Source organism: Balaenoptera borealis, assembly GCF_965194805.1.
Source record: "Balaenoptera borealis genome assembly, chromosome: 3".
NCBI lineage: Eukaryota > Metazoa > Chordata > Mammalia > Artiodactyla > Balaenopteridae > Balaenoptera > Balaenoptera borealis.
The window spans coordinates 121,819,767-121,845,757 of NC_138866.1; the positions used below are offsets into that span (position 1 = coordinate 121,819,767).

Below are 25,991 nucleotides of genomic sequence, written 5' to 3' on the forward strand. Positions count from 1 at the left end.
CTAGGTCCACACACAGTGGGAAGAATTGCTCCTGTCTGACCAGCCTGACTCAGAACGGTTAGGAGATCAAGGAGCCAGAAAGACATTGCAAAACATGGCATTTCTCATTTCTCCCAGGGCACTAGAAAGGCGCCACACAAACATGAAACGTTAGCGAAAATATCTATTTCCCTAATGAACCTTGCCTCCACTTTGAGCTGCGTTTAGAATTGGGTAGCAGTTAGAGGGCCTGGGGTGGGGCATCGCTGTCCGGGAGGTTCCTCTTCCATCGGGTGCACCAGGTTGTGCTCCTTTGTCCTAGAGGACAGAGCCTGCCCCACAGAGCCCGCTTCCAGAGGCCCATCGACTTAAACTGGGCAGTCCTCATGCCACATTTTGGATGACTCTGGCTTCCTTCCTTCCTGCCCTCCAGGTATATGAAGTATCTCTATGCCTACGAGTGTGAGAAGAAAGCCTTGAGCTCCCCGGCCGAGCTCCAGGCAGCCATTGACGGCAACCGGAGGGAGGGCCGCCGGCCCAGCTACAGCTCCTCCCTCTTTGGCTACTCGCCCGCTGCTGCCTCTGCCGCTGCCGCTGGGGCCCCTGCCCTCCTCTCCCCACCCAAGATCCGCTTCCCCATCCTCGGGCTGGGCTCCGGCAGTGGCACCAATGCCAGTGGCCCTCGGATATCCCCAGCAGCCACTCTCAGGAAAGGTCTGCAGGGCCCTTGTGAGGAGGAAGGGCAGGGAGGAAGGACGCCAAGTTCCCTGGGTCCAAGACACAGGTGGGAGGGTGGGTTATGGGTTGGGTCCAGCTCTGGTGCCTTTGTCAGGTGATGGAGTCCCAGTGACAACCGTGCCCGTGCCAAATCGCCTGGCTGTGCCCGTGACCTTGGCCAGCCAGCAGGCGGGTACCCGGACGGCCACGCTGGAGCAGCTGCGGGAGCGGCTGGAGTCGGGGGAGCCCCCTGAGAAGAAGGCGTCCAGGCTGTCAGAGGAGGAGCAGCGCCTGGTGCAGCAGGCCTTCCAGCGCAACTTCTTCAGCATGGCGCGGCAGCTGCCCATGAAGATCAGGATCAACGGCAGGGGTGAGCGCCGGGCGCAGGCGCCAAACCCCGGCTCCATTCGAGGGCCCGTTTACGTCCCGGGGACTGGGGTGGAGCCCCTCCAGGTTCTGCCCCCCTGGCCTCCAGATGGATCTAGAGGCCAAAGAGCCACCTGAGGCTTTGGTGGCCACAGAGATCTCAGTTCACCAAAGCTGAAGTCATTTTCCAGGGGACCTGCAGTTGCCTCAGGCGTGCCCTGTTCTCTAGCAAAGAGGAAAAGCAGTTGTTCAAGGAGGAGGAGCAGGAGACCTTGAGGGACAGCTGCTGTGTCTTCCCTGTCCCCTCCTGCCTTTTGATCTGTCTCAATTAAAGGGCTCGCCCTTCACCCCCGTGCCTCACCGTCTGGGAGAAAGACAGCACCTCCGTTCCGGAGGCTCAGTGAGGGGCCAGAGCTGCCTCAGGCCAGGCTGCCCGTGACCCCCGGGAGAGAGGGCAGGAGGAAATACAAGTTTGGCAGCATAACTGGCATCTTTTCCCTTCCCCTCCACATTTTTCAGGTGCCCCACCTTCTCCCCGCCCCCCCGAACCACACACTCCACATCCCTTGTTCCCCTTTCTCCTCTTTCCCCCTCACACACATTTTCTTTGCCATTCTTGACTCTGTCTCAGAACAAACATGAGCAGGCTCGTGTTGGGAAGAAATCAGGTGTGAAGAGAGCTGTGCGTGTTCCCAGGCAGCCCCTCCCTGTCCCTCTCCCCCCGGCGAGGAGCTGAAGGGAACTGGAGGCGACAGCCCAGACAGCAGGGCTCTGCCCTCTTTACCCACTCAGGCCAGGTGCCCCTGGCCCTGCACAAGCCAGAGGCTAGTAGATGAGGCAGCTCATCTGGAAGAATTCTTGGCTCTCAACATCATGAAAGGGCAGAGGCCCTGTGTTCCAGCGCCTGCAGCCTTCCACAAACCACGGATGGCTCAGATTGAGAGGGAGTGCCAGGTGCTGGGCAGGTAGACCCTCTCCTTGAGGACCTCCCAGCCTGGTTACGGGGAGGAGGAGGCAAGGCGAATCCTCAGAGGAAGGGACTGGGTCTTAGTGACCTCTGATGCCCCACCCAGTGGATAGTGGGTGCTCAGGGTTTGCTGAATCGTGTTGAAAGCATCAGTGCGCAGCTGCGAGCTGAGGTCGGCCTCCTTGTCTATGTGATCCCTCTTCTCTGAGAGCAGAGGGAGTTGGGAAGGTGAAGTGGTTCAGTGGAGAAAGCCAGCCGTAGGACGTTCACCAGCCTGGTTCTCCTGCCACACCTTACACTCGGCGGAAGGTTATCCAGGTGCTTTCTAACTCTGGGAGGCCTCAGCCTGCTGTGGCCAGGCCGGGAGGGCGGGAGAGCCTTGGAGGGAACGACAGAAATGCCGGAGGGCTTGACCGGGCCTGCTGTCTCCCGTGTCCCCAGCAGAGGACAGAGCAGAGGCCTCGGCTGCAGCACTGAACCTGACCACGAGCAGCATTGGGAGCATCAACATGTCTGTGGACATCGACGGCACCACTTATGCAGGTGAGGCTCTTGGCGCTCTGAAGGAGGCGGCAGGGTGGCAGCCAGCCTCAGTACAGCTCCCTGCAAGACCCCCTTGTCACCCTCCTGTCTGAACACCTTCCCAGGGGTGGCTTCCTTTCAAGGTTCCAAAGGTAAAGTAGTTCTTTGGACGAGGAGGGCTGAGGATTGCTAATAGGATGACAGATCCCCCTCCACCTTTGACAAAGTGATGGAGACCCCTTGTCTAACCCTTTTTCGACCAGTGGTTGGCTCGTTATTTGAAAAAGTCATTTAACGTAAAGAATCATAATCAACTCTATCCACACCTTTAACATTGTATTATAAGTTAAATCAGTGTCCACCATTACAGTCTTTCAATGCATGGGTCTCCTTTCTTTGACTGGTTCAGCTCTTCTCTTCCTAAACATCATCTGTCATGGTCCAAGAACTGACACAGGCAAAGGAATCTGAGTGCAGCAGAATCAGCCTATATTTTCATGATTTTCCCCCCAGTCTTTTACAATTGTCTCTCCCTAAATCTAATTTAGCAACAGTTTTTTGTTGGTTGGTTGGTTTACCACCTTTACGAAGACTTTCCAAGGTGTTCAACTTAGTTTTCATAGAAACAGCAATCCGTTTCCCACTCCCATTTTGTTGGTGTAGGGATGAGTCTGGGGATAAAGCCAGCTGACTGGTTTTTTTTTTGTTTGTTTTTTTGGCTGCATTGGGTCTGTGTTGCTGCGCATGGGCTTTCTCTAGTTGCGGCGAGTGGGGGCTGCTCTTCGTTGCGGTGCGCGGGCTACTCATTGTGGTGGCTTCTCTTGTTGCGGAGCACGGGCTCTAGGCCCGCGGGCTTCAGTAGTTGCAGCGCGTGGGCTTCAGTAGTTGCAGCATACGGGCTTCAGTAGTTGTGGTGCGTGGGCTTAGTTGCTCCGCGGCATGTGGGATCTTCCCGGAGTAGGGATTGAACCTGTGTCCCCTGCATTGGCAGGCGGATTCTTGACCACTGTGCCACCAGGTAAGTCCCTCCAGCTGACTCTTGTTAAGCACAGCTTGATGAGTGGGGGCCCCAGAGCATGGGCACACTGGCCAGTGGCCTCCTGCTGGGAGCCTGGGCATCAACCACCTGTTTTAGAGAGGGCATGGGGAGGTGCCCAGTGGAGGGGGGTTAGAGCTGCACCTTCTATCGAAACCAGGGGCATTTCCACAGGGCACGCTTTGAGTGCTCCTACTCTGGGGACTGGGGCCAAGGCCGCTCTGGATCTCTGCCGGGCCACCTGCTGGGGGCATCACGCTTGGGGCCAGGGAAGGGGCAGAGTTCCTGGAAGCAGCCTGCAGAGAAGCAGGGATGCCAAGTTGCCTAGCCAATCACCACAGAGTCAGTGCTTCAGAGACCACGCCGCATTCAAAGGTCTCTGCCTAACACAGACCCCTCAAGGAGACTGGGCGAGCCGGCGGGTAGGGCCTGGATGCCCTTTGCCTTCTGGTGGTGACGTGTGGTCGAGGAGGTTTGGGGGTTGGGAGTGGGTCTGTGCAGAAAGCAGGGAAGGGGGAGATCAGTGCCTGGCTCTGCATCTCCTCTCATCCTCTCTCAGGAGAGAGGAGGATATGCCTCCTCCCCCTCAGCATGGGGAGCAGTCAGAAGAGAGTTGAAGGCTCCCCAAACCTCACCTGCCTCAATCCTGTCCCACCTGTGTCCTTTCTCAGTGGCTGTGCAGTCACCCAGGCCCGGAGCCTGGAAGTCATTCCTGAGAGCCCCTCAGGCCCATCGCCCCCCAGAGCTCAGCAGACGCCGCTGCTCTGCTGCGTCCCCGCCGCATGGCCCTGGTTCAGACCTCTCTTCTCCCCTGTTAGAGTAGCTTACTTGCAGGCTTCCATCCACCCACATCCTCCCAGCCCCACAGAGAGCTCTGAAATGCCCACCTCATGATGTCCGTCCCCTTCTTCCCCTTCTTAAAACTTGCAGGGGCTTCACAAGCCCCACAGGGTAAGGCCCCGGCAGCCTAGAGACACGCAGGCCTCCATTTCCTCGCCCTCCCACCTCTCCAGCCTCCTGTGCCGCATGCCTGCCTTCAGCTCCCCCCCAGGCCTACCGCATTGCTGCACCAGCCTCCAGCACGTTCGCCGCCTCTCTCTGTTCTTTGTTCTCTCAGATTTCCTCTGCCTGCCACACCGTCTCCTCCTCGTCATGTGGCCACTTTTTCTAAAAAATCCAGGCATGCTCTCCCGCCAGAGCTTCTCCTTACCCACTTTCCCCTGCCCTCCAAAGCCGCCTTTTTTCCCCACAACACACTGGGTACACTTCACTTAGAGCCTTTGTGACATTTCAGCAAAATGACTCTGTCCCCCTCACCAGCCTGTAAGCACCTGCAGGCGGGGCAGTGTCGTCACCTAGCACAGTGTCCAGCATGGAGCCTCTTCGCCCAGAGTTAGGCGGCAATAGATACAGTGGAATGAACTGAACCCCTGAACCTGTCCGTCCTCTGCCCATGTGCTCACACTTCCTTCTCCCCGCCCCCACTCGCTCAGGTGTGCTGTTTGCCCAGAAACCTGTGGTCCACCTCATCGCAGGATCCGCTCCCCAGAGCATCGGCAGCAGCGCCAGCAGCAGCAGCAGTTCTCACTGCTCGCCAAGTCCTACCTCGTCCCGGGGCACCCCCAGTGCAGAGCCCTCCACCAGCTGGTCCCTCTGAGGGGCAGGACCCAGCTCCCAACTCCCTCCACCCTCCCATCGAGAGTGGAGGAAGTTGATGCACAGAATTTACCTCATCTCATGGAGCCCACATCAAACACCATTTGGCCAGATGTTGAGAGTTTGGACCTGTCCGTCTGTCCAGGCTCCACCAGGTCCTGCTGTACTCTAGAGGCAAGGAGAGGCTGGAGGGGCCTGACAGGGCAGCGTTGTCCAATCAGGGATTGTCCTGGAGAACTGGGCGGGGTCTGTGGGCGTCCAGCTTCCTCCAGGGCTCCCAGGCCACCTCCCATCCCGGGCACAATGTATTGACAATCTGTAAGCTGACACAGGGCTGGAGGCCCTCCACATCCCTTCCCCTTTAATTTATTTCCCTTCCCCTGCCTTCTGCCATGACCCCAGGGTCACTGGTCTCTTCCCCTGCTCAGTCCCCCAATCTTTGACTCCAGTGTGGGGCTGCTAGGAGCCAAGAGCATGTCTTTGTGGCCCTTCTCTGCTGAGCATGGCATGGGGTCCTCCCAGCCCACCTTGCCTCCCATGTTTGGTTCTTGGGGTGTGGGTCTCTCAAATTCAAGTCTTGAAGCAGTCCTCAGGGCCCCATATCCCCCTTTTAATGGCCCCCGAGACAGGGATCATGAGGGCAGTTCCTCAGGACCCAGGGCCTGCTGGGCATCTGCTGAGGGAGAGGCAGAGCCTCAGGGGCTGCCCAGGCAGGCCCTGGCACCCACTCCACTGACCCTTTTCTGACCCTCCCAGACCTCACACCCCCACTCATCCCTGTTGGCCAGCTCTCCCAGGAAACAGCCCACTTGTCCCTTGGGCCCCTCTTCTTCTCGTGGGGCCCAAACCTGCCAATGTCAGGTTCATTGAAATACCTCAGATTTGTAACTGTTGATGTTTGATTCTTCAGGAAGTATTTGCATCTCTGAAATCTTTTTTATATGTGTTTGCTGACTTTTGTGTTTTTTTTTACTTTAAAATTTTTATTGTTGTTATTGTAGCACCAAAGAAATGAAAGCAGATCACCCCCAAAGCCGAGCAAATGATTTGGTACCCCAGCCCCTCCGGCCCTTCCCTAAGACCCCAGTGAGGGTGCGAGCGAGGCAGCAGGAGAGATGACTCAGGGATCACAGTGGCAGGAGGAGGTGGAACGGAGAGGCCCACTCTCACGCAGGTTGGATCGTGAAACCACACCGGTTCTCAAGATGGCCCTTGACCCATTTCCCACCAGAGCAGGGCAGTCCCAAACCCCAGCGCCCAGCTCGCCAGGGTGGGGGCAGGCCATCTTCCCTTCACTCAACATTCCCACCTCAGGGCAGGAGCGGGCTGTGGAGGCCATGGGCCTTGGAGAAGTCGAGGTGCCCCAGAGAGTGAGGAGATGCTGAAAGAGCTCTGTCTCTCCTCTTGGACCCTGGGGTGGATTGGGCTGTTCCTGTGTCATAAAAAAGAGGTGATTCTCACACAAGGCTCACCTCTCAATCGAGTAAGCCCTGCAGTGTTCAGTGGAACCCCACCCGCTGTGATATCGTCGCGCTGTGGCGCTGGGAGACCATGGTGGCACAAGCCCACGCACAACTAACGCTCAGTCCATCTAGGAAAGGAAATCATACGCTTGAGCACAAAACGCATACCTCAGCCCAGTGAGCTGCAGCTGCACTGATTGCATCTTCTCTCCCTTCCCTAGCCCTCCACACTGTCTCACACTCACACATACTCACACACACAGCCCCATCCACTGGGGACTGACCCTCTCCTGGCCTCACCAGGCCGGCGCAGGGCCTGGCAGAGAAGGGCCTCTGAGGTCTGTGTCAGGGAGGAGCCCGGTTGGCTGGCGCTGGGCCCACTTGAAGGCATCGCAGACATTTGGCCAGTGTGTCTTTCTCAGGGCTTTGGTCACAAAGGATGGACTCTTCCCACCTGGGGGACACAGGGGTGGTGCACTGTGTCTTCCTGGTTGTTGGATCCTCTCCCTTTCCTCAGGCAGCTTGCCCAGCTTGCCCTCTCAGCAGGCCCTCGCTGTCCTCAGGGGCAACAGCAGGGTCTCAGCCTGAAAGCCCGAGGGTGGGAGCGCAGGCAGGTGCCCCCAGAATGGGGCCCTGGGCCAAGAGGAGCTCTCCTGACGGTGCAGCCCTGAGGTCACATGGCAGCCATTGGCCAGGGCCGCTCCGTCCCCTCCCCTTCCCCATCTTACTTGTATTTAACCAGGAAAAAATGTGATAGCACATGGGTAGCCTAGGCAGTGGATAAATACCTCAGAAGTCCTCTTGCAGCAAGTGTCTGTATATGTTGTGGTCATTTTCTATCTTACATGTTCTCGAATGTTTATATTTCAATAAACCTCTACCTCTTCACACAAGCAGGTCTCGCGGGCGCTTTCAGTGACTCTTTCATTTGACAGTACTAGGGAAGAGGCGAGGACCTTCAGAATAAAAGGGGCTAAGTGAACTACTCCTCTGATCCCTTCATTTTTCCTAACCCTTCTCTTCTTCGCTGCTCACCCATCGTTTTCCCAAAGCGCTTACTCTCAGCCTGTCTTCTGTATTAGCCGGGCACCGCTGATATTGCATGATCACCAAAACTGACTCCCCTAGTGTCACGCGAGGGTCCCAGCAGGCACAGGGCCAGGGGTCTCCTCCATGAGCAAGCCCTCTTTGAGCTCCTGCTGAATAAGTACAGTCCCCACGCTCACAGAGCTCACACTCTTGTCTGGGAGGCACACACGACTCTAGACAAAAACCGAGTCTTTAGAATACAGCATGACTGGGACCAGTGGGGTAGATAAATGCTGGAGCAGCTCACTAGGGAATCTCTGGAAGGCTTCCCAGCAGCGGACATTTCAGCTAGAAGAATGAGGTGGCCAACTGGAGACGTGAGGAAGAGCAGAGGAAGTGATACATGTGGAAGCTCGGTGGCATCAAAGGACCTGCCATTGGGGAACTGTGGGCAGTGCCTAGGGTTGGGGTGTGCTGGAAAGAAGTGTGGCTGGGGCCAGGATGGAGCCCAGGCTAAGGAATTTGGGCACCATCCTCTGAGCATCGGGACCCTGCTGACATGTTTTAAGGAGGACGTAGGCTTAGAAAGAGGCTTTTCTAGAAGGGTGATCTGGAGCTGGGAGACATTCTAGGCATGGACACCCTGGGACACTGCCACTGAAACAGGCCTATACCCAGACTGCTCAGCCTTTTTCTCTGCCACGATGCGCATCGTATGGGCACAACCTGGTTTTGGCAAAACCAAAAGAAATGGGCAGAGAAGTAAAGCACTGGGTGGGTTTGTGATTGCCCTCCTCCATCCATAACAACATATACCTCGCCTGTCTGCAACCTCTGAGGCACAGGTGGGGTTCTCTCTGCCATTTTGAAGTGCTAGAAAGTGAGGGTGACACTGGGACAGTCTTGAACCTCTCACTGATTCTTTAAAATCTTTTGAAAGAAATAACCAACCCTTTAGTACTTTAATTACTAAGCAATAGTTGGGATCACACATCACAACCTCCTGTGACACACCAGGAGGCTGCCACATGGAGATTCAGTGGGCCTGGTATAGGAGGCGGCCCAGAGATGAGGAGAAGCAGGGTCCAGAGACATATGAGATAGAAAAAGTATGGAGTAGATGTGAGGGGATGCTGAGGGAGAAGTGGCAGCTGAATAAGCCTCCTGATAGAGATGGAGAATCTGAGAAGAACAAGGCACTGAGCCACTGCAATTCCATCCCACTCTAAATTAACAGAAAAAAATATAGGAGAATATCTAAGACCTCGAGAAAAGGAAGAATTCCTCAAACTAGACCCTCCGAAAAAAGTTCATCAAAAGGCACCATAGATAAAAAGACAAACTGGGAGGAGATACTTGTAACACACAACTAGTCAGAACTTCTTTCTTTCTTTTTTAAATGCTTATTTAAAAGCAAAACAAAAGCAAAAAGGATTGAGGAGAGGGGGCAAAGTCATGAACAGGTGTCTGGCAGAAGAGGAAATAAAATGGTCCTCATTAGTAATCAGGGAATTGCACAAAAAACCATTCCACACCATCAGATTGGCACAAACTGTAGTCTTAAAATACCAGGCCTTGGCGAGGATGGGGAGCAATGGGAACTCTCACAGATTGCCGGGGGGAGTGTAAATTAGCCTAACTCTGGAAAACACTTTGGCTGTACCTAGTAAAGTGGAACGTGCCCATGCCCTGGGGCCCAGCAGTTGTGCTCCCAGGTTTGTACCCCAGAGGAACTCTGAACGTGTGCCCCAGGACATGGGATGGCACTGATGGTAATAAGAAGGCTGTGAAATTACCAATTACTGAACACTGGTGTATGCCAGGTGTGGTTTAAGTTCTTTGCATAAATTAACTCTTTTGCTCCTCTACACATTTATGAATTTGGAGGCGCGGAGAGGTTGAGTAACTAGCACGAGGTCCCAGAGCTGTGAGAAGAGCAGTCGGTGGCTACGGGGTCCAGAATCTGCCCTAACCACGAGCGAGGCAAAGCACTCTGTGCTCAGTGTCTCATTTAACACTGCACCCATAGACCTGTGAGGCAGTGACTTTGTTCATTTTACAGATCAAGAAACTGAAGAGCAGAAGTGTGCACGAGGTCACATACGTAGTGAATGGCAGGGCTGGGAACGGACTCTTAATGCAGCTGTCCAACTTCTCCCACAGATGCCTCTTTTCAGTTAGGTCAGGGGTAACCCAGCGCGGTGACGAGAGGGAAGCAGAGGACGCGGGGAGGGGGGTCTGATCATCCCACGTCTCGGCTCTGGCTCCACCCGACCCCCCAAGCCTCGCACAACAGGGGGGTCACCTGAGGGACATGAGCATCTCCGGGACCAGCTTTCCCAGCCACGAGCCGCAGCTTCCCCCACCTCATTGGCCAGGGCTGGGCATGTGCCCTCCGCGCAGCCAATGGGGCGAGCGGGGGTGGGGGGCGGCTGGGAAGCGCCTGGGGCAGACAGCGTCTCCGCCCGCCTCCCTGTGAAATGAAGTGCCGGTTACTGCCCGGAAAGGAGGGGGAGTTGGTGGCTTGGGACTTCTGAAAGAGAAGGTTTGTAATCACCACCGGAAGGAAGGGGAGAAGGAACCGACCAGACCAGCAGGACTGGGAAGAGTGGGAGCCCCCGCTGCGCTTGGAGACAGTGAGTACAAACCCCGTCAGCAGCTGGGACACAGGGACACACAAGAAGGCAAAGGGGTAGTGGGGTGGCCTTCTGTGCCAGGGGAACAAACCGGAGCCGGGTCTGAGATACGACGGTGGAGGGCAGTGCTCCGCCTATCGGGAGGGCCTTTGGGACAGGGGGGCAGCCATCTGGTTTGGAGGCATTCCCTCGTAAGGGACCCAAATCGCTCAGGCCCATATGAGCAGACAGGACGGGTATTTATTCTCCGACACCAGGGTGTGTGGAGGAGCCCAAGGGCAATGGGACCTGGGGCTGGCCTCAGGAAGGGTCTGGAACCCAGAAGCGCTGCCTGTGGAAGGTATTCCTCCCCTCCTGTCCTGAAGACCAGCTCAGCCTGACGCCTGAGCTACAGAGCAAGGTGAGATGACCATCCCAAAGGTCAAGTTTATGTCTTCTGCATGCATGAGACCCCCTGGGCTGAACCAAAATCTCTCCATCCCAATTTCACTTTCTGGGAATCATCAGCTCCATTTGCTCTTACTGAAATACAACTTTTTCCGCAGAGAAAAACAGGGCGGTTGACAGCTCCCCAGTTTTATGTGTCCAGTCTTCAGCTCTGGAAAGATTACTCTTTTGTCTTAAGTCCAGTGACCCCAGGAAGGAGACCATTGGTTCAGTTGGGTTCAGCACCCAGTGCTGGACCAATCAGTTGAGAACTTGGCAGCCCCCACAGTAGCCTGTATATGGCAGGGAGGGCAGAAAACATTTTGTGGAGGACAATGCTGGAGAAACAATCCCAAAGATGTTCTGTCCCATCACCCTGCCAGAGTCCCCCTCTGCAAAACCCTGCTTCACTTAAGGCAGTAGATGGGGGGAGCGTTCAGTGACAGCATCGAGGATGGTTCTGGGGGGCATGTGGCCCAGCTGACAGAGCTCTGTAGGGGAAGGAAGCACAGAGGAGGGTGGGGAGGGAAGTTCAGAAAAAGAAAAATGGCCAGATGACCTTGAGGGGGATGACAACCCTAAGCAGGCCTGGCCTGTGGCCATTGAAGATGGTCCTGCTATCAAGCTCAGAATAGGCAGTGTGAAATGAGAAACCACCTTTCTGGGACAGGTTAGGGAACCAGGGGGCTTAGCTGCTGTTTTGCTGTGTGATCTAGGGCAAGTTACTGCCCTTCTCTGGGCAGTTTCCTGTCTGTGAAATGGAAACTGTAGAGTGATTTGAATGAAGCACAAGTAAATGAAAACTCACTTTGAAAAGCCTAAAGCCCAGTGCCCAAGGCCTTCACCAGTAAGACAGAGGGTCCCAGCCATCACTCTGCTGGCACTGGGGCAATGAGTGGGCCAACCAAGCCCCACAAGGACCCCAGCATCCCCACTTGGCCACTCCCTGCCCAGCTCTACTCTGAGCCACAGGGTCCCCCTGGGAAAGAGCCAGGTGGCCTCAACCACTGAGAGTCAGGAACCTTGTGCCGGCATGAGCATTTCAGGCCCCGTGGCAGGTGGGGGACAATGACAGCCTCTTACTGCAGCCACCTACAATAGGCCTGACAGAGACTTTGGCCTTGGGGGCTAAAGGCATAGCCACCGGGGCCTCCCCTCTCCCCAAGAGTCTTTGTCCCCGCTTGGTTTCCTGAGGCCTATCAATGCAGGCCCTCTGTGCCAGGACTGCCCGGCTCCCTGGGGCTGGGCCAGGGGCTGACCTCAATCTCTTATGCTGCAGAGCGAGGCTGTGAATCTGTTCCCTCGTGGCTCTGGGCCTCAGTCTCCACGCCACCTTTCTTCCCCAGCCTGGGCACTGCCCCTGGCTGCTTCTCAGATGCTCCTCTCCTCTGGTTCCAGGGCTGTGGCTAAGATCTGGAAGCAGATGAGGCAGAGGCAGAGGCTGACCCCCACAGAGGGCGCAGAGGCAGGGCAGGTACCAGGTATGCGGTAGCTCCACCTCTGCCAGGGAAGGGTGGGCAGTTGAGCAATCCAGGAGAACCAGCAAAGGTCCAAGCTGGAGGGACCCTTCGAGCCTCTGTTTCCCCCTCCAACTTGCGGATAGGGAGACGAAGACAGAGAGAGAAACTGGGCCTGGGTCCCACAGGGAGGCAGGGGTCACTCTGCCTGTCCCTCTGGAGAATCCCCAAATGCTACCTTCAGGAGTTGAGAGGCGGATGGAGGCTCCTGCCCTCCCGGCGCTGGAGCCCTTGATGCTCGGAGCTGCACCAGCTCCTGTTCCCTGTGGACACAGTTCCCAGCCTGAGGGTCCACTGACGGATCTACCTCCCTTCCCCCGGGATCCCCAGAGAGCAGCTGAGGCAAAAGACAGGATCCCCCACCCCATCCAGCTCCTCCATGCAGGGTCATAAAGATGAGGCCCTTGGTAAGAGTGAAATAGGATCCAAGAACTAACAGTATTCAAGCTCCTGGTCGTGGGCATTGCTACATTGTCTATCACTGGTGGCTGCACATTATATCAAATTGTTTCCTGAACTTAATAAGAAGTGCAAACAATGCCTAGTTGGTGGAACAATGGATAGACTTTGTGACTGAAGCCTCATACACAGTTGGTCTTGGGCACATCTCTGTGGTTTTATGGTTTTAATACTGACTCACCCAAACTGGACCCCAGGTATCAGGAAGCTTAGGGGGACTGGAAACAGGCACTGTGCTCCATGCACTGTCTCGTGTAATCCTCACATCGTCCTTTGAGGTAGGTACTGTCAGTATCCCCATTTTGCAGATGAGGAAACTGAGGCTTAGAGAAGGCAGACTTGCTCATGCTCACCTAGTTGGTTGGTGGTGAAGCTGACTCGAGCACAGGACTTTTCAGCTCTGAAGGCCACTCTCCTTCAATCTCTGACGCCAGGCCCAGGAACCCAGACATCCTGACTCCCTGTGCCCCCAGAACCCACCTAGCCACGCTCCCTCCTGCTTCTTCCCCTAGATTCCCCTCTTCAGAGAGGAGAAGGCAGACAGGGTGATACATCAGGCCCCAGGCCCATCAGTATCCCCCGAGGGGATGAGAGGGCTCACTTAACAGCTTGTCCCCAAACGCCCCCTGCCACCTGCCCCAGATTCTCAGGGGCAGGGGAAGAGCTGTGGGGCCTGGTGAGCATCTCTGTGAGGGAGGGGGGTTTCTCCCCGTGAGCCCCTCAGATCCGGGTGCCTCTCACCGCCTGTGGTCCTCACTTTCCCACCAGCTCCTGCTCCAGAGTCCTCAGCTGCTGCTCCAGCCTCAGCTTCTCAGCAAGGCTCTCTGCCACCTTGAGGGGCAGTGGGGAGAGGCAGTGAGCACATTCAAGGGCTTCAGCCCTGTCGGGAAGGGGGCAGTGAGGGCTTGGGAGGGACTTGACTAGGGAGTCGAGGAAGGGAAAGCCAGTGGCCACAGTGTGACCAGGAATGGGCAGGGGAGACTGTGGGTCCCTCCCTGGGCATGCAGGCCTGGCAGCGGCACAGAGGTGGGGGTGAGTTGAGCCCCTGGTTCTGGGGACCCTCCAGGACCAGCTGCTGAGCCTCCAGCTCTGAGGCTTGAGCTTTCAGCACGTCCCAGACTTTCTCGAGCTTAGGCCGCATCTGGGTCAGCTCGGAGCCCACCTCCTGCAGCGAAGTCTGCAGGAACTGGGGGTGGGGGGACGGTCGTTGGCTCCTATCTCGATCTGGTGCTTCTCCAAGGACATCACCCCACTCCATTCTCACAGGGGCCTGCCTGGGACTATGCCTTGACCCAAAGAAGGGACAGATGACTATCAGGTGCTGGGAGAAGCTGATGGATCAGCACTAGGGGGAAGGAGCAAGATGGCCTCTTTCTTCCCCTCCAAATTTTTAGGTGACTAAAAATTTCCCTGAATCCAAAAATATTGATGGGTGAAACTCCCTCAGTGCTTCCTGTATGACTAATTCCTTCCAGCCCGAGAGCTTCCTAAGGGCAGGCCTCGGTCTCCAAATCCCCCTCTGTCTCCAGATCCTCCCCTCTCTCCCTGCACTGGGTCCCTGTGCACCAGGCCAGGCCCACAGAGCCTTGACCGTGATGCACTTGCTTTGTGTTGACTGGTGAGCCCACCCTGCCAAGGAGTGAGTGCCTGGTCCCCACTCAGGGCCACCCCGAGACCATGCAAGAGCAGGGCAGCCTGGGGTCCAGCCTGCAGTGGGTCTAGGCTCAGCTCTTGGCCCTCGGAGGAGACATCCTGATCCCGATTCACTGGTTCCAATAAGCCTTCCCCTCCCCGCCTCCGGAGTTCGCCCTACCTTCACCTCTCCAGGTGGCCTCGGCCTCAGTTTCCGGGCCACAAGGACCCAGTGTGGTCTTAGAGGGCCCAGTCCACACAGCTGCATCCTCTGCCTGGGAGGCCCTGTCCCCAGCCCTGAGGGAGGGCAGCCAGGACCAACCCAGGCCAGCTCTCACCTCCCAGTGGGGCTGCAGTGGCTCTGCCCCTGCCTGCTCCCAAGCTTTCCCTTCTGCCACTGGTTGGGGGGGGGGGTGGTCCCTGGACACTGCTTGGGTTTCTCTGCAGGCCTCGGCTCTGGCAGCACCTGGGGCAGGCCTTGCCCACATCCCATTCTGAATGTCATTAGCCCAACCAAGGACAGTGGGCCACTCCACTGGGACACAGGCCCTAAAGATCTGGAGTGTGACCCAGGGACAGCAACCTAATGGGTAAACTAAATAGGGTCACAGTATCAGTGAGGGTCAGGAACCCCTGAGTCCTGCCGACACCAGGCCCAGTGCACAGATGGGGACCTGAGCCCAGAGTCAGCAGAGGGTTTGTCCAAGGCCACCTGGCCACAACCCCCATCTCTGTGTTCTTGGAAACTCTGCTGCCTGAGAGGCCCAGGGAGGATCCCACAGTGGCCTCCCCTGCAGACTATGGGACTGGAGGCTGAGGGGCGTGGGCTTGGCTGGTGCCTACTCAGTAAATACCAGTCTGGTCCCCAGAGAGAAGCCAAGCTGGGCCCAGACCTCCACAGGGGGCTGGGGATGGGGTGGAGCCCACCTTGCGTGCACAGACTCAGAGCCTGCCTGGGGTCTCTGCCGGGGCCCGCACCTGTGGGAAGAGGGCGGGTGCCTAGGACTCGGGAACACCTGGGCGGCTGGCCTTCCTTCTCAGCCGGCTGGACTGTCCAGGTTCTCATGTCCCTGTCCTGGGGTGTGGGCAGGCCCGGGCCACACTCAACCGAGGGCACCGACCCTTGCCCCTAGTAGCTCACGCTGCAGGTTCCGGTGCCAGCTGCACCCAGAGTCCTGCTCCTGCCCCCAGGCATCCAGCTCAGACTGGAGTGAGAGGCCCTCGTCCATTTGTGGACAGAAGGGCTGCCTTAGCCCAAGAGGCCCCACACCCTGGACCTGAGCCCCCAGGTACTTACAGGGGCCCGGTCAGGGAGTTTGCGACCCATTATACAGACAGGGAAGCTGAGGCACCATGAGGGGAAGGGGCTAGTGCCTGTGACGGAGCCCGGGCTGCTTACTTTTTTGCACTAGGTCCCTGGTTTCAGGCTTGGGGAAGACTCTAGGGTCGTCAGGAAGGGCTTCTGGGGGCCCTGACCCCAGGTGGGCCCCAACTCCCCCCACCCCAGGCAGCCCCTAGCTCCTCCCACCTTCCACCTCTGGATCCTGGCAGTCATCTGGTTGTTTTTCCTCTCCAGAGCCTGCGTCTTGCTCCTGTCACTGGCCAGGCCCAGGCAGTGAAGGGCAGATCGCAGCCCCATCTGAGGGGAGCCCCCACCCCCATCCTCTCATGCCCACAGACACCCCCACACAGGCTCTTGAGTCTGGGCAGGGCCCGGCCTGCAGAGAGGAGCCTGATTTCCAGCCTGGACCCCAGTCTGCCTCCCTCACCCGTATGTGGATGAGGTGCCTGGGGGCTCACTGAGCGGCCCCTCCCGTGGACACTCCAGCCCCTCTGCGGCTGTGCCAGGGTCCTGGGATTAAGGGAGGGGAAAAACAAGACAAAGAACAGCTGGGTCCCCAAGATCCCAAGTCACACCCAACCCACCCAACAAGAAGGTAGCAGGAAGCAAATTGGAGGGTGTTGTGGGTTGAACTGTGTCCCCCACAAAAAAAGGTATGTTTGCATTCTAACCTCCACTACCCCAGGATGGGACTTTATTTGGAGACAGGGTCTTTACAGAAGTAAATTTAAAATGAGCTCATTAGAGTGGGCCCTAATTCAGTGTAACTGGTATCTTTATAAATAGGGGAAATTTGAACACAGAAACATACACACAGGGAGAGTCCTCTGTGAATATGAAGGCAGAGACTGGGGTGATGCGAATGTCCAAGACTGTCAGCAACCACCAGAAGCTGGGGGAGAGGCAGGAACAGATGCTCTCTCACAGCCCTCAGAAGGAACCAACCCTGCCAACATCTTGATCTCGGACTCCAGCCTCCAGAACTTTGAGACAGTAAGTTTCTGTTGGTTAAGCCCCCCATTTTGTGGTCCTTGGTTATGGCAGCCCTAGCAAGCTAACACAGAGGGTGAATGAGATCAAACCCCCATGGCAGCTCTTTGGCCCCAAAGGGACCCTGATTCAGCAGGGAGACTTTTGCCTCAAAGCGGCCAGGCCTGCAGCAGCATGAAGTTTGTAACAGTAGCAGCTAACATCTCATGACTATGTGCCACGTGTCCAGCACAGCACTGAGCCTCTAACATGCTTGTCCAGTTTAACCCTCACAGCCAGCTGCTGGGGAAGGAAAGCTGTTGCTGTTCTTGGTTCTTACAAATGAGGGCCAGAAAAATGGAGTAATTTGCCCAAGGGCACACAGCTAGTATTATGTGGAGTCAGTGGGCAGGCTCCAGAGCCCACAGTCTTAACCACTATTTTGGGGACAGTGAAGCCCACAGAATTCTGGGATTGAAGAGGAAGACAGACTGAGGTAGAGACCCAGAGAGGGTCAGGGTGGAAGGAGCCTGAGGTGGGGGATGGGACTAGAGGTGGAGAGTGCTGGAGGCCCTGGGTGCCCCTCACGTCCCCTGCAGCCAGATGTTGATGCAGCATCAGACCCTGTCCGGCTGCTGCCCCCTCTCCCTGCTGTGTTTGGCCCATTGGCTGCTCTACACAGGACCCCTGCCCATGATGCAGGGTCAACTTCTAGGTCACCTTCCCTGGACAAGCACAGGGCCTGGGGCACCCATTCACTCACAGGTGAGTCCTAGTCCTGGGAGGAGCTCCCAGGGACTGGAAAGAGGGAGACAGGGCAGGGCAGTCCCTGAGGGGCACGGAGCTGGGAGATCCTAGAGCTGGGGCTCACATCTGCACTGGTTACGGGCCAACTGCATGGTGTTTGCATAGGGCTCCCCTGGCACCACCTCCCGCCTTCCCAGAGCCTGAATCTGACCAGAGGGCCTGGCCCTTGGTCACTGAGTGCCCTACCTTCTCGCTGACATGACCCACTGCACACCCCGTAAAGAACAGAGTCCCTCCAGGCCCCAGGGAGACAATCTCCGACCCCCAAGAGTCTGGGTTGAGAAACAGACAAAAACCGAGATTTTTTTCTGTACAAATGTGCAGTTGCAGACTGTTACTGCAAATTTGCTTCCTTGAGGAACTAACAGCCCTCTCAGAGCCCAGCTCTGGACCCCAGTTTCAGGTTCACCAGTTTAGACCAACTCCACCTTCTATGAGGCCCGGGCCAGCTAAGCACTGCTGCTGAGACCCCTCTCCCTCTGCTTCCAGCCATAGCAACAGATCACCTCTGGTTGGGGTCCTGCTGCACAGCGTGGATCCCATCCAGGTCCTTACAACTCTCCATCCCTGTGGCTCTGAGCCATCTCCTCGGTGTCTGTATCTATTTCTCTGTGTCTCTGTGTGGGCACATCTGGGAGCAAGCGCACGTGTCTCTGGGTGAGTGTCTGATGTATATCTTGGTGTGTGTGTGTGTCCAACTGTCTGTCTGCCTGTGCACACAGGCATTTGGCCAGGAGACTAAGGGAGGGTCCTGGCCAGCAGGAGGCCTCCTCCAGGAGGAGCTAGAGGTAAAGTCGGGTGGACAGGGCCTGGGACCCCCGAGCCCTTGCTGTGGCCCCCACACTTCACAGCAACTCCTCACCTCCTCCACTTCTCATTTGGGTCAGGGACTATTCACAACCCCCCCGCCTCCATGCCTCTCCTCTCTGGGCCTTTGCATGAGCTCTTCCCTCTTGTTGAAATGCCCTTTTTTCTTTTGTTCCTTGAAGATGCCTGTTCATCCCTCAGCGAAGATTTCAAGGCTCAGCAGCCCCCTCTCGGGGGAGGACTTTGCTATCTGCCGCCCTGCCCATAGCTTTTATAGTGCCTCTCCCCTCATTAGGCACATTAAATTATAATTGCCTGCTTGATTCTCCCCACCCCCAATACCAGAAGCATTTGGGGACAGGGAGTGGTCTGCTCCTACTTTGGTTCTACTGTGTACAGAAGAGGGCCAGACACGTAGTGGGTGGTTTGTAAATGCATGCTGAATGAATGAATGGAGAATGACGGAGCATGATGAGGAAGAGGCAGAAGGGAAAGAAATGGAGGACAAAGCCGGGACATCCTAAGAAGGGGGAAGAGATTCATTGGCATGCAGGAGGAAGGACAGGGCGGTGGGGAAGAGAACGGGGAGGGAGAGGAAAGGGGTGGACAGAATGCACCAACCTGGGGAGGTCAGGCCTCATTCTGCTTCTGAAGTCTCTGTAGTTCTTCCTCTGAATTTCAGAGCAACTGCTACCTGGTGCCAGCATGCCTTCCAGTGCTCAGCCACCTTCTCATGAAGCCTGGGATGTGATTCTTTCTCCTGCTCTTTCCCGAGGGGCACTGGTACCTCGTGGACCTTGAATGTGCTAGTAGAAATGGGGTGGTCTGGGCACAGCATGGACCTCAGATCACCCACACCTTGTTTTCATACATTTTCAATGATTCCTTTCCAAGTTGCATGGGTGTCCTCACTATGTCCTGATGGCAGGGATGGGGACTGGGACAGAGACTGCTCCTTCACGGCTCCCTGTACACACAAAACCCTCTGTCCTGAGCACTTCCACTCCCAATCATCCTGCCTTGAGCTCAGCAGCTAAGGTTATCTCACCTCCCCTGAGCCTGGCCCTGGGCCAGCAGGAAGGGCTCAGCCATGTGTAGGGGAGACAGGACTTGTTGAAGCTGACATATTTCCCACATGCTCCCATAAATGAGCCAGAATGTGACAACCAGGAGTGTTGATACCTGGGGAAGGGAGTCTGGCCTTGGCCACATGATTTAGGGATTGGGGTTCTGGGCTCCTTTCCTTTACCGGCTGTGACAGAGGCTGGCCCACCTCCTGCCCACAGGCCATCTCACCCAGTGTGAGAACGGGACCGCCCACCCCAGCCCAGCTTGAGCACTGAGGGGTGGGCCCGAGCAGCCATTTACCAGGCCTCCTGGCCCAGGGCTGCCCTCAGCGCTGCTAGCAGCACCGACTTCTCCCCAAGCAGCCAGACACGCTCTGCCTCCAGGGCCTGCACGTGGCACTCCAACACCGTCTTTTCTCCTTGCAGCTGCTGCAGCTGCTCCAAGCAAGCCCCTGGCTGCTGGTGGCTCTGGCCCAGCTCTTCGGAGTCTCTTGTTTACCTGTGAAGACCCCGCTCCATCCTGAGTCATGGCTCAGCCTCCCCTGGCTGGGATCTGTCTGCTTGAGCTAGCCCGTGGGTCTTTACCCACGCAGCTCCCTCCTCCCGAGTTCCTGACCTCCGCATCCTCTGAGAGTCAACCCTTCCAGGAGCCCTTCTCTGACCACCCCGGCCCACAGAGGCTTCTCAGAACTCCAGGCTTCAACTCTGGACCAAATGATTTAAGGCTGGACAGTCCCTGGCTGCCCACCAGCAGAGGGTGCTGTTTTGGTGGACAAGGGTGTGAACTGTGCTCTCTGGAGTTGGGCTGTGTGGGGGCCCTGCTCCAAGCTGTCCCTCCTGGTCGTTCTCTTCTCCATGGTGTCCTTAGGGCCACTCAACCTCAGAATCCCCCAAGCACAGGGCCCAGGTTCTCCTGCTTCTCTGCTCCCTGGCACAGGTGGGCATAGCCTGGCTCATGTGGTACCCTGGGTTCCCTGCAGGGCTGACAAGTTCCCTGTCTTGACCCACCTGGGTGAGCATCAGCAGCCGTTCCTGCAGGAAGGCTGTATCCTGAGCCTGTGCAGGGGTCTCAGCTACCCCCACCGAGAACCCATCTGGGTCCTGAAGTACCTGTGCCCTGTTGCCATCCCAACTCTGCTCCTGGCCTTGCAGGCCTGGCACCAGCATCTCCTGCAGGTACATTCAGTCTAGGGGGCTCCTCCCAATCTTCAGACCACACTGTTATGACCCTGAACAAGCTTTTCCCTACCATCTGGACTGTTTTCCCATCTGAACCGTGAGAGGAGTCAGCTGGATGATCGCAGGGTCTTCCCAAATGTTTGGGAGAGGGGCGTCCCTCTTGGGCCGAACAGAAGCCCCTGCACTGGCCTCCTTCCCCAGCTACTGCTCCAAGAATGAAGACCTGGGAATGAAGTATAGGGAGGGCCGAATGTGTGGGAGGGCCAGTGTTCAGGGCCCTGCCATGCACCCACTTGGAGGGGGGGCTCTGGTCATCCCTACCTCAGGGGGCCCCAGGCTGAGCCCTGGGCCAAGGGACTGTCGGCCCATCTGGTCCAAACACTGCTGGGCCTTTTCCACTTCTGTCTGCAGTAAGTAGCAGGATCATGGGGGCAGAAGGGACTGTCTGCCCGTCCTCTGCCACTCTGCCCCTCCCCCATCTCTGAGCACCCTCACTTGTCTTCTGCGTCCTGGTCTGGCCTCCTCCACTCCTTCTGTCTCTGAGATCCCCACAGCCTCTCCTGCTCCAGGCGGGCCACAGAGCATTCCACCTGCTGGGGGGAGGGCTGAAGGCAGCACAAGTCCCTGGAGAGGGCTGGCCCAGTCTCACGACACACATCCCCCACCCCCGGCAGGGTAGCATCTGCAGCCCCTGATAAAGCAGGCTCACTCCACAAGGCCCTGCCTGCTCCACCAGCTGTGATAAGCCCAGCTGGGGGCCCAGCATGGACCTGTGCCCTGGCTTGTACACAAGGGACTGTGCCCTGCAGCTCTGAGGAGCTGCACAGCTGTTACCACCACTGGCTCCAGATGTGAAACCCTCCACCTCCAGCTGGACACAAGACACATCACCTTCTCCAGCCCAGCTCCTGATGGCTTTGGAGCTCCAGCAAGAGTACAGGGGCTGGGGCTTCCCTGGTGGCGCAGTGGTTAAGAATCCTCCTGCCAATGCAGGGGACACAGGTTTGAGCCCTGGTCCGGGAAGATCCCACATGCCGTGGAGTAACTAAGCCCGTGCGCCACAACTACGGAAGCCCGTGTGGCTAGAGCCCGTGCTCCACAGCAAGAGAAGCCACCGCAGTGAGAAGCCGGCGCACCGCAACGAAGAGTAGCCCCCGCTCGCCACAACTAGAGAAACCCCGCGTGCAGCAACGAAGACCCAACACAGCCAAAAATAAATAAATAAATAAATTTTAAAACAACAACAACAAAAAAGAGTACAGGGGCTGCTGTTGTGGAATGCTGGAGAGTGAGCAGGCATGTCAACTGGGTTCGCAGGGTCCTCCCTGGCCGGTAGGGAGCAGTGGCTCTAGGAGGGTCAGCTGTGCGCTGAGACCACCAGGTCACATAAAGGCTTAGGTATCTAGGCCATCACAGGGTAGCACTGTCCATACTCTCACATGGGGCAGGGATGCTGGGTACCTCCCCTAGAAGCCTCAGTGTGCATAACCCTCTCTCCCTCCCTGGGGACTGAAGCTTCACCAGGGGTGACTGGGCTTCGGAGGAAACTCTTCTGTCCACTGAGCTAAAACCAGCCACCTCCTTCCCTCTTATTCTACCTGGGAAGGGAAGGGCAGAGGTTCCCTGGTCCTTCCTTTGCCTCTATCCACTGCTCCCAGCCACACCAGGCAATGCACTGCACACCTCCAGGGGGTGCCATTCACAGAGATGACACTTTCAACATGGTAGCCCTCTTGGGGACTCAATTTCCCTCTTGTCTCCTTTGGATGCCCCAGGCCCTGACAAGCCTTCTTCCTGAGACTATGACACCAGATATGGGCATCAGCCCTGAGCATTCTGGGGTTTTCAGTCTAGTAAGGGGAACTTGCTAGCTCGGGGGACCTCCCTGGGGCTGTGGACAAGCAAGGAAGACCACGAGGAGAGGACCAGAGCCTCACTTTCTGCTTCGGAGCCAGCAACTCACACTGGATCCTGCTGAGTCCCAGATCACGTTCCCGCTTCTGCAGCAGCTGTGCTTGCTCAGACAGGGCCTCCAGTGCTGCCCGCAAGCGACCAGCCAGCTCAGCCCGCTGCCACCTGCTCTCTGCCAGCCACACCCACAGGTTCTTCTCTGACCGCTCCCAGTCTCCCTCAGAGGCCCTGTCAGAGCACCTGCCAGGGAAAGAGCAGTCAGGCTTCGGCCCAGGCCCCAGGGACTGCCGTGCCCAGCCTCCCCACACTCACCTGCATCCTTCAGTGGGGCTCAGTGAGTGAGCCCAGTCCAGTAGCCAGGGGTGATGGGAGTGCCGGAAACAGCAGGCAGCACCAGGCATCAGGTCCGTGGGGCTCTGACTCAGTGGGTCCTGACAGCAGGATAGAGGGGAGACCCTGGAGCTGGGGCACGCCTGCCCTCCCAGAGCACCAGCCTCTGAGGCCTTGCCTCAGTTGCAGAAACAGGCCCTGGGGCTGAGTGGGCACTTAAACCCTTCAACCCCAAACTTTCGCCCAGGATTCTCCCTGTTGATTCAGATTTCAAATAAACACCAGCCTCAACCTCGATAAACAGTTCTCATTTCCAACAGATTCCATGATCTGTGGGTGCTATGGCCCAGCTACTTGCTGAACAAACACGGGTTCATTTGATCCTCCCGGGTTTGGGGTGGGGGGACTGAAGCTCAGAGGGGAAATCAGTTGCCCCGAGTCACGCAGGTAGTCAGTCCACTGCAAACTGGGCCCACATTCCTCCATCCTGCTGCTCTCTTTCCCAGTGTGGGAGCCTAGAAATGGCCGGGGCTGGGGAACATCTGGGGAGACACTGTATTTTAGCTCTGACGTAGGGGGTCAGAAGCCCTCAAATCAAGTCACTGCTCCAGTACCTCTCTGGCTTTCAGAGCTTCAGCTGTAAGGCAGGGGCCCTGACCCGTAACTGACCTGCCTTTTCCTCACATTCCCAGACCTGTCCCCGCTCAGGATTGTAGCACCACCCACCAGGCCCTCTCCCTTCTAGACACCTTGACTCTCTCCTCTCCCCTGACTCCAGGCTCAGGTTACTGTAGCTCCCTCCTGTGCTGTCTCCCTCCATTTCACCAACACACAAGGCCTCTCCAAAATGGACCATGAGGACCAGTCCCTGCCCCGCTCCTTCCACACCCTGCATAGCACCCACAACTTCACACTGGCTGGGTTCTCTGTCTTTCCCACTTAGAGGCAGGGGCTCGCTATGGGCAGCCCCTAGCCCTTACTGAGACCCTGAGCTTGTCTGGCTTGGTTTGCGGGGGGTGCTCATGGTCTACCGGAGTGGGGAGTGGTACAGGTCAGGCTGTTGAGCTTGTGGAGCCAGTGCAGAGGGAAGCACAGCCACCAAGTGCCGTGGCAGCAGAGAGAAGGGAGTCTGACCTTTCCTTGGGGCTCCCAGAAAGGCTTTCAAGGGTGACCCTTGGGCTAAGGCCTGAAGGTGAATTAACTGCCCCGGAAAGGGCAAAGATGGATGTGGCAGATAGAAGAGAGCAAGGGCAGGAGGACAAGGAGGGGATCAGAGAAGGTGGGGCCTGGGGGGAGAGGTGAGCTGAGCCAAGAGCACAGGGGGGCCAAAGGGAGATCAAGGGGGCCATAGTTGCTGTGGGGCTCAGGTGGCTGGTGGCAAGGCACAGGGCAGAGGCATCTCTTTGGTGTCCTCAACCAGCACAGAAAAGACTTGGCGGGCACATGGGTTGAGGCCCAGAGAAAGAGCGTGGACCTGAGGGGCGGAGGATGTCGAGCAAACCTTCTCTGAAGGTGGTCCAGGCCCCTGACCTCCCCAGCCACCAGTTGCCAAGGTCTCAGCCATCCAGCACTGGAGGAATGAGGGGGGTGGGGTGGGGTGAACTGGGGGTGGGGGAGTTACCCATACTTCACTTTTCCCAAGTGCCTCTCTTTCTTCTAGGTGTGAGTTCTTTTAGGAACAAAGAGACAAAAGAATGAGGCTCTAAGGCAGAATTTCAGGCAGGACAGCTGCTGGACTGAAGATTTTAGAGGGGGAGCTGGGAGATGGCGCCTATCCTACTTCTGAAAAAGAAAGCTCTGCTTCTTTACTGGGAGGCGGGGATTCCTGTGTTCTCGATGGTGGGAGGGCTAGCGGGAAGAGGGCCCGACTTACCCCCTCAGAGCCTGGCGCCCAGGTCAGGGCTAGGGACAGGAGCCTCTCTGAGCTCCTCCACCCTCAGCTGCTGACGCAATCGCAGCTTCCAGGAGCCATGGAAACTGCGGGCAACACCAAGAGGTGGGAGGAGGAGACACCAGAGTCCTCCCGCCTTGTCTGAGTGGGTGAAACCCTTAGATGAAACCCGGCTGGTATGGCTGCGGGCCATAGGCCAAGCTTTGGGGCCCAGGAAAGAATGGCAACTCAGAAGCTCCGACCCCTGAGGCAGGAGCCTAAAGGGGCGGGATCTAGGGGCGCAGACAGCCGGGCTCTTGGTCATCAACTGCACACTAGAAGCGGCTGCTGAATTTTCTATACTGGGGGAGAATGGGTGCATTTGGTTGGAGGGGGACCGGGAGCCGGTTTTGAGGCTGCAGCAGTGTAGCAAGCATCCCGTTTTTACTTAACTTCTGTTGTTTACTTCCGGTAGGGATGGTGGAACTAACGGAGATTTTGGGGGTACCAAGCACCCGCTCAAGCCACGCCGTCAGAACCCAGTTTAAGGGGGAGCCAGAAGCTAGAGACTGGACAGCCCTCCCTAACTCCTGAGGGGGCGGCTCCGCTCCGACAGCGCCTGAGTGGCTGCGAGGTGACGACTCGCGCCAGGGGCGTGCCCAGCCTCATTGGGGAGGGGCCGGGGGCGGGGCCGGGGAGAGGGAAGGCTGGCGGCCAGGCCCTGCGGTGCTGTCCCGGGGAGCGGTGGGGCCTGGAGGCATGCTCTGTCCCTGGCGTGGCGCGGGGGCAGTTAGAGGACGCTCCCGCCCTCTTTATTGAGCGACGCCAACTAGAGCCCGGGGGCGGGGAGTGTGGGGCCCTCACAAACAGTGAGGTCTTCCAAAGGACCCAACCTCGGTTTTCTCATCTGGAAACAGGGCCTCGTTATTCCGCTCTGACCATGCGCGGGACAAGTAGGTGGGCGGGGCTTTGGTGAGCCCACGCTCGCGGCCCGGGCAAAGGGGTCGCCCAGTGACTCCGGGGAGAAATGTCAGCCGGGTCGGCCAGCGGCAGGGCTCAGGGCTTTTGTTTGGCAGGGGTTTATAAACTGAGAAACAATGCTGGTCCGCTTAGTGCCGTCCTCCAAGGATGCTCAAGGAAAAGGAGACACCCCCCCCCCCTTTCTTCCAGACCCCATCCCTCCAGAGGCCCCGCCTACGTGACTCTCCGGTATCTTCTCAGAAACTGTTGTGCACCTACGGCTTGCCGCCACGGCTTAAAAAAACCTCCACACAAAGAGAATAAGGTCTCATTTGCTTCTTCCA

The 25,991-nt window shown here is 57.2% G+C and overlaps 1 protein-coding gene and 1 long non-coding RNA gene across 8 annotated transcripts in view; one reads left to right on the forward strand and one right to left on the reverse strand.

Annotated features, from left to right (window-relative positions):
• The window catches only part of ARID3B (AT-rich interaction domain 3B), a 65,467-nt gene extending 44,814 nt beyond the window's left edge, over nucleotides 1-20,653 (forward strand). The window contains exons 6-10 of one of the 7 annotated variants that reach the window (XR_014243253.1): nucleotides 413-693; nucleotides 812-1,066; nucleotides 2,471-2,572; nucleotides 5,081-5,417; nucleotides 6,245-7,599. Coding sequence is in view for 6 of the 7 variants with exons in the window: in XM_082387304.1 (XP_082243430.1) it covers nucleotides 413-693; nucleotides 812-1,066; nucleotides 2,471-2,572; nucleotides 5,081-5,244 (802 nt within the window). In the remaining variant the exon portion in view is untranslated. Of the gene's footprint in view, nucleotides 1-412; nucleotides 694-811; nucleotides 1,067-2,470; nucleotides 2,573-5,080; nucleotides 7,600-19,823 lie in introns of those variants that run through there. The other 6 variants (XM_082387306.1, XM_082387307.1, XM_082387304.1 and 3 more) reach the window with 6 other exon arrangements.
• On the reverse strand, nucleotides 7,710-25,874 carry LOC309626543. The gene is made up of 8 exons (XR_014243256.1): nucleotides 24,691-25,874; nucleotides 22,800-22,918; nucleotides 20,647-22,727; nucleotides 18,952-19,136; nucleotides 13,531-13,604; nucleotides 12,493-12,577; nucleotides 12,057-12,210; nucleotides 7,710-11,288 (listed from the first exon to the last, which is right to left on the reverse strand). It is a non-coding gene; the product is annotated as an uncharacterized lncRNA (long non-coding RNA).
• Nucleotides 25,875-25,991: the final 117 nt, after the last annotated feature.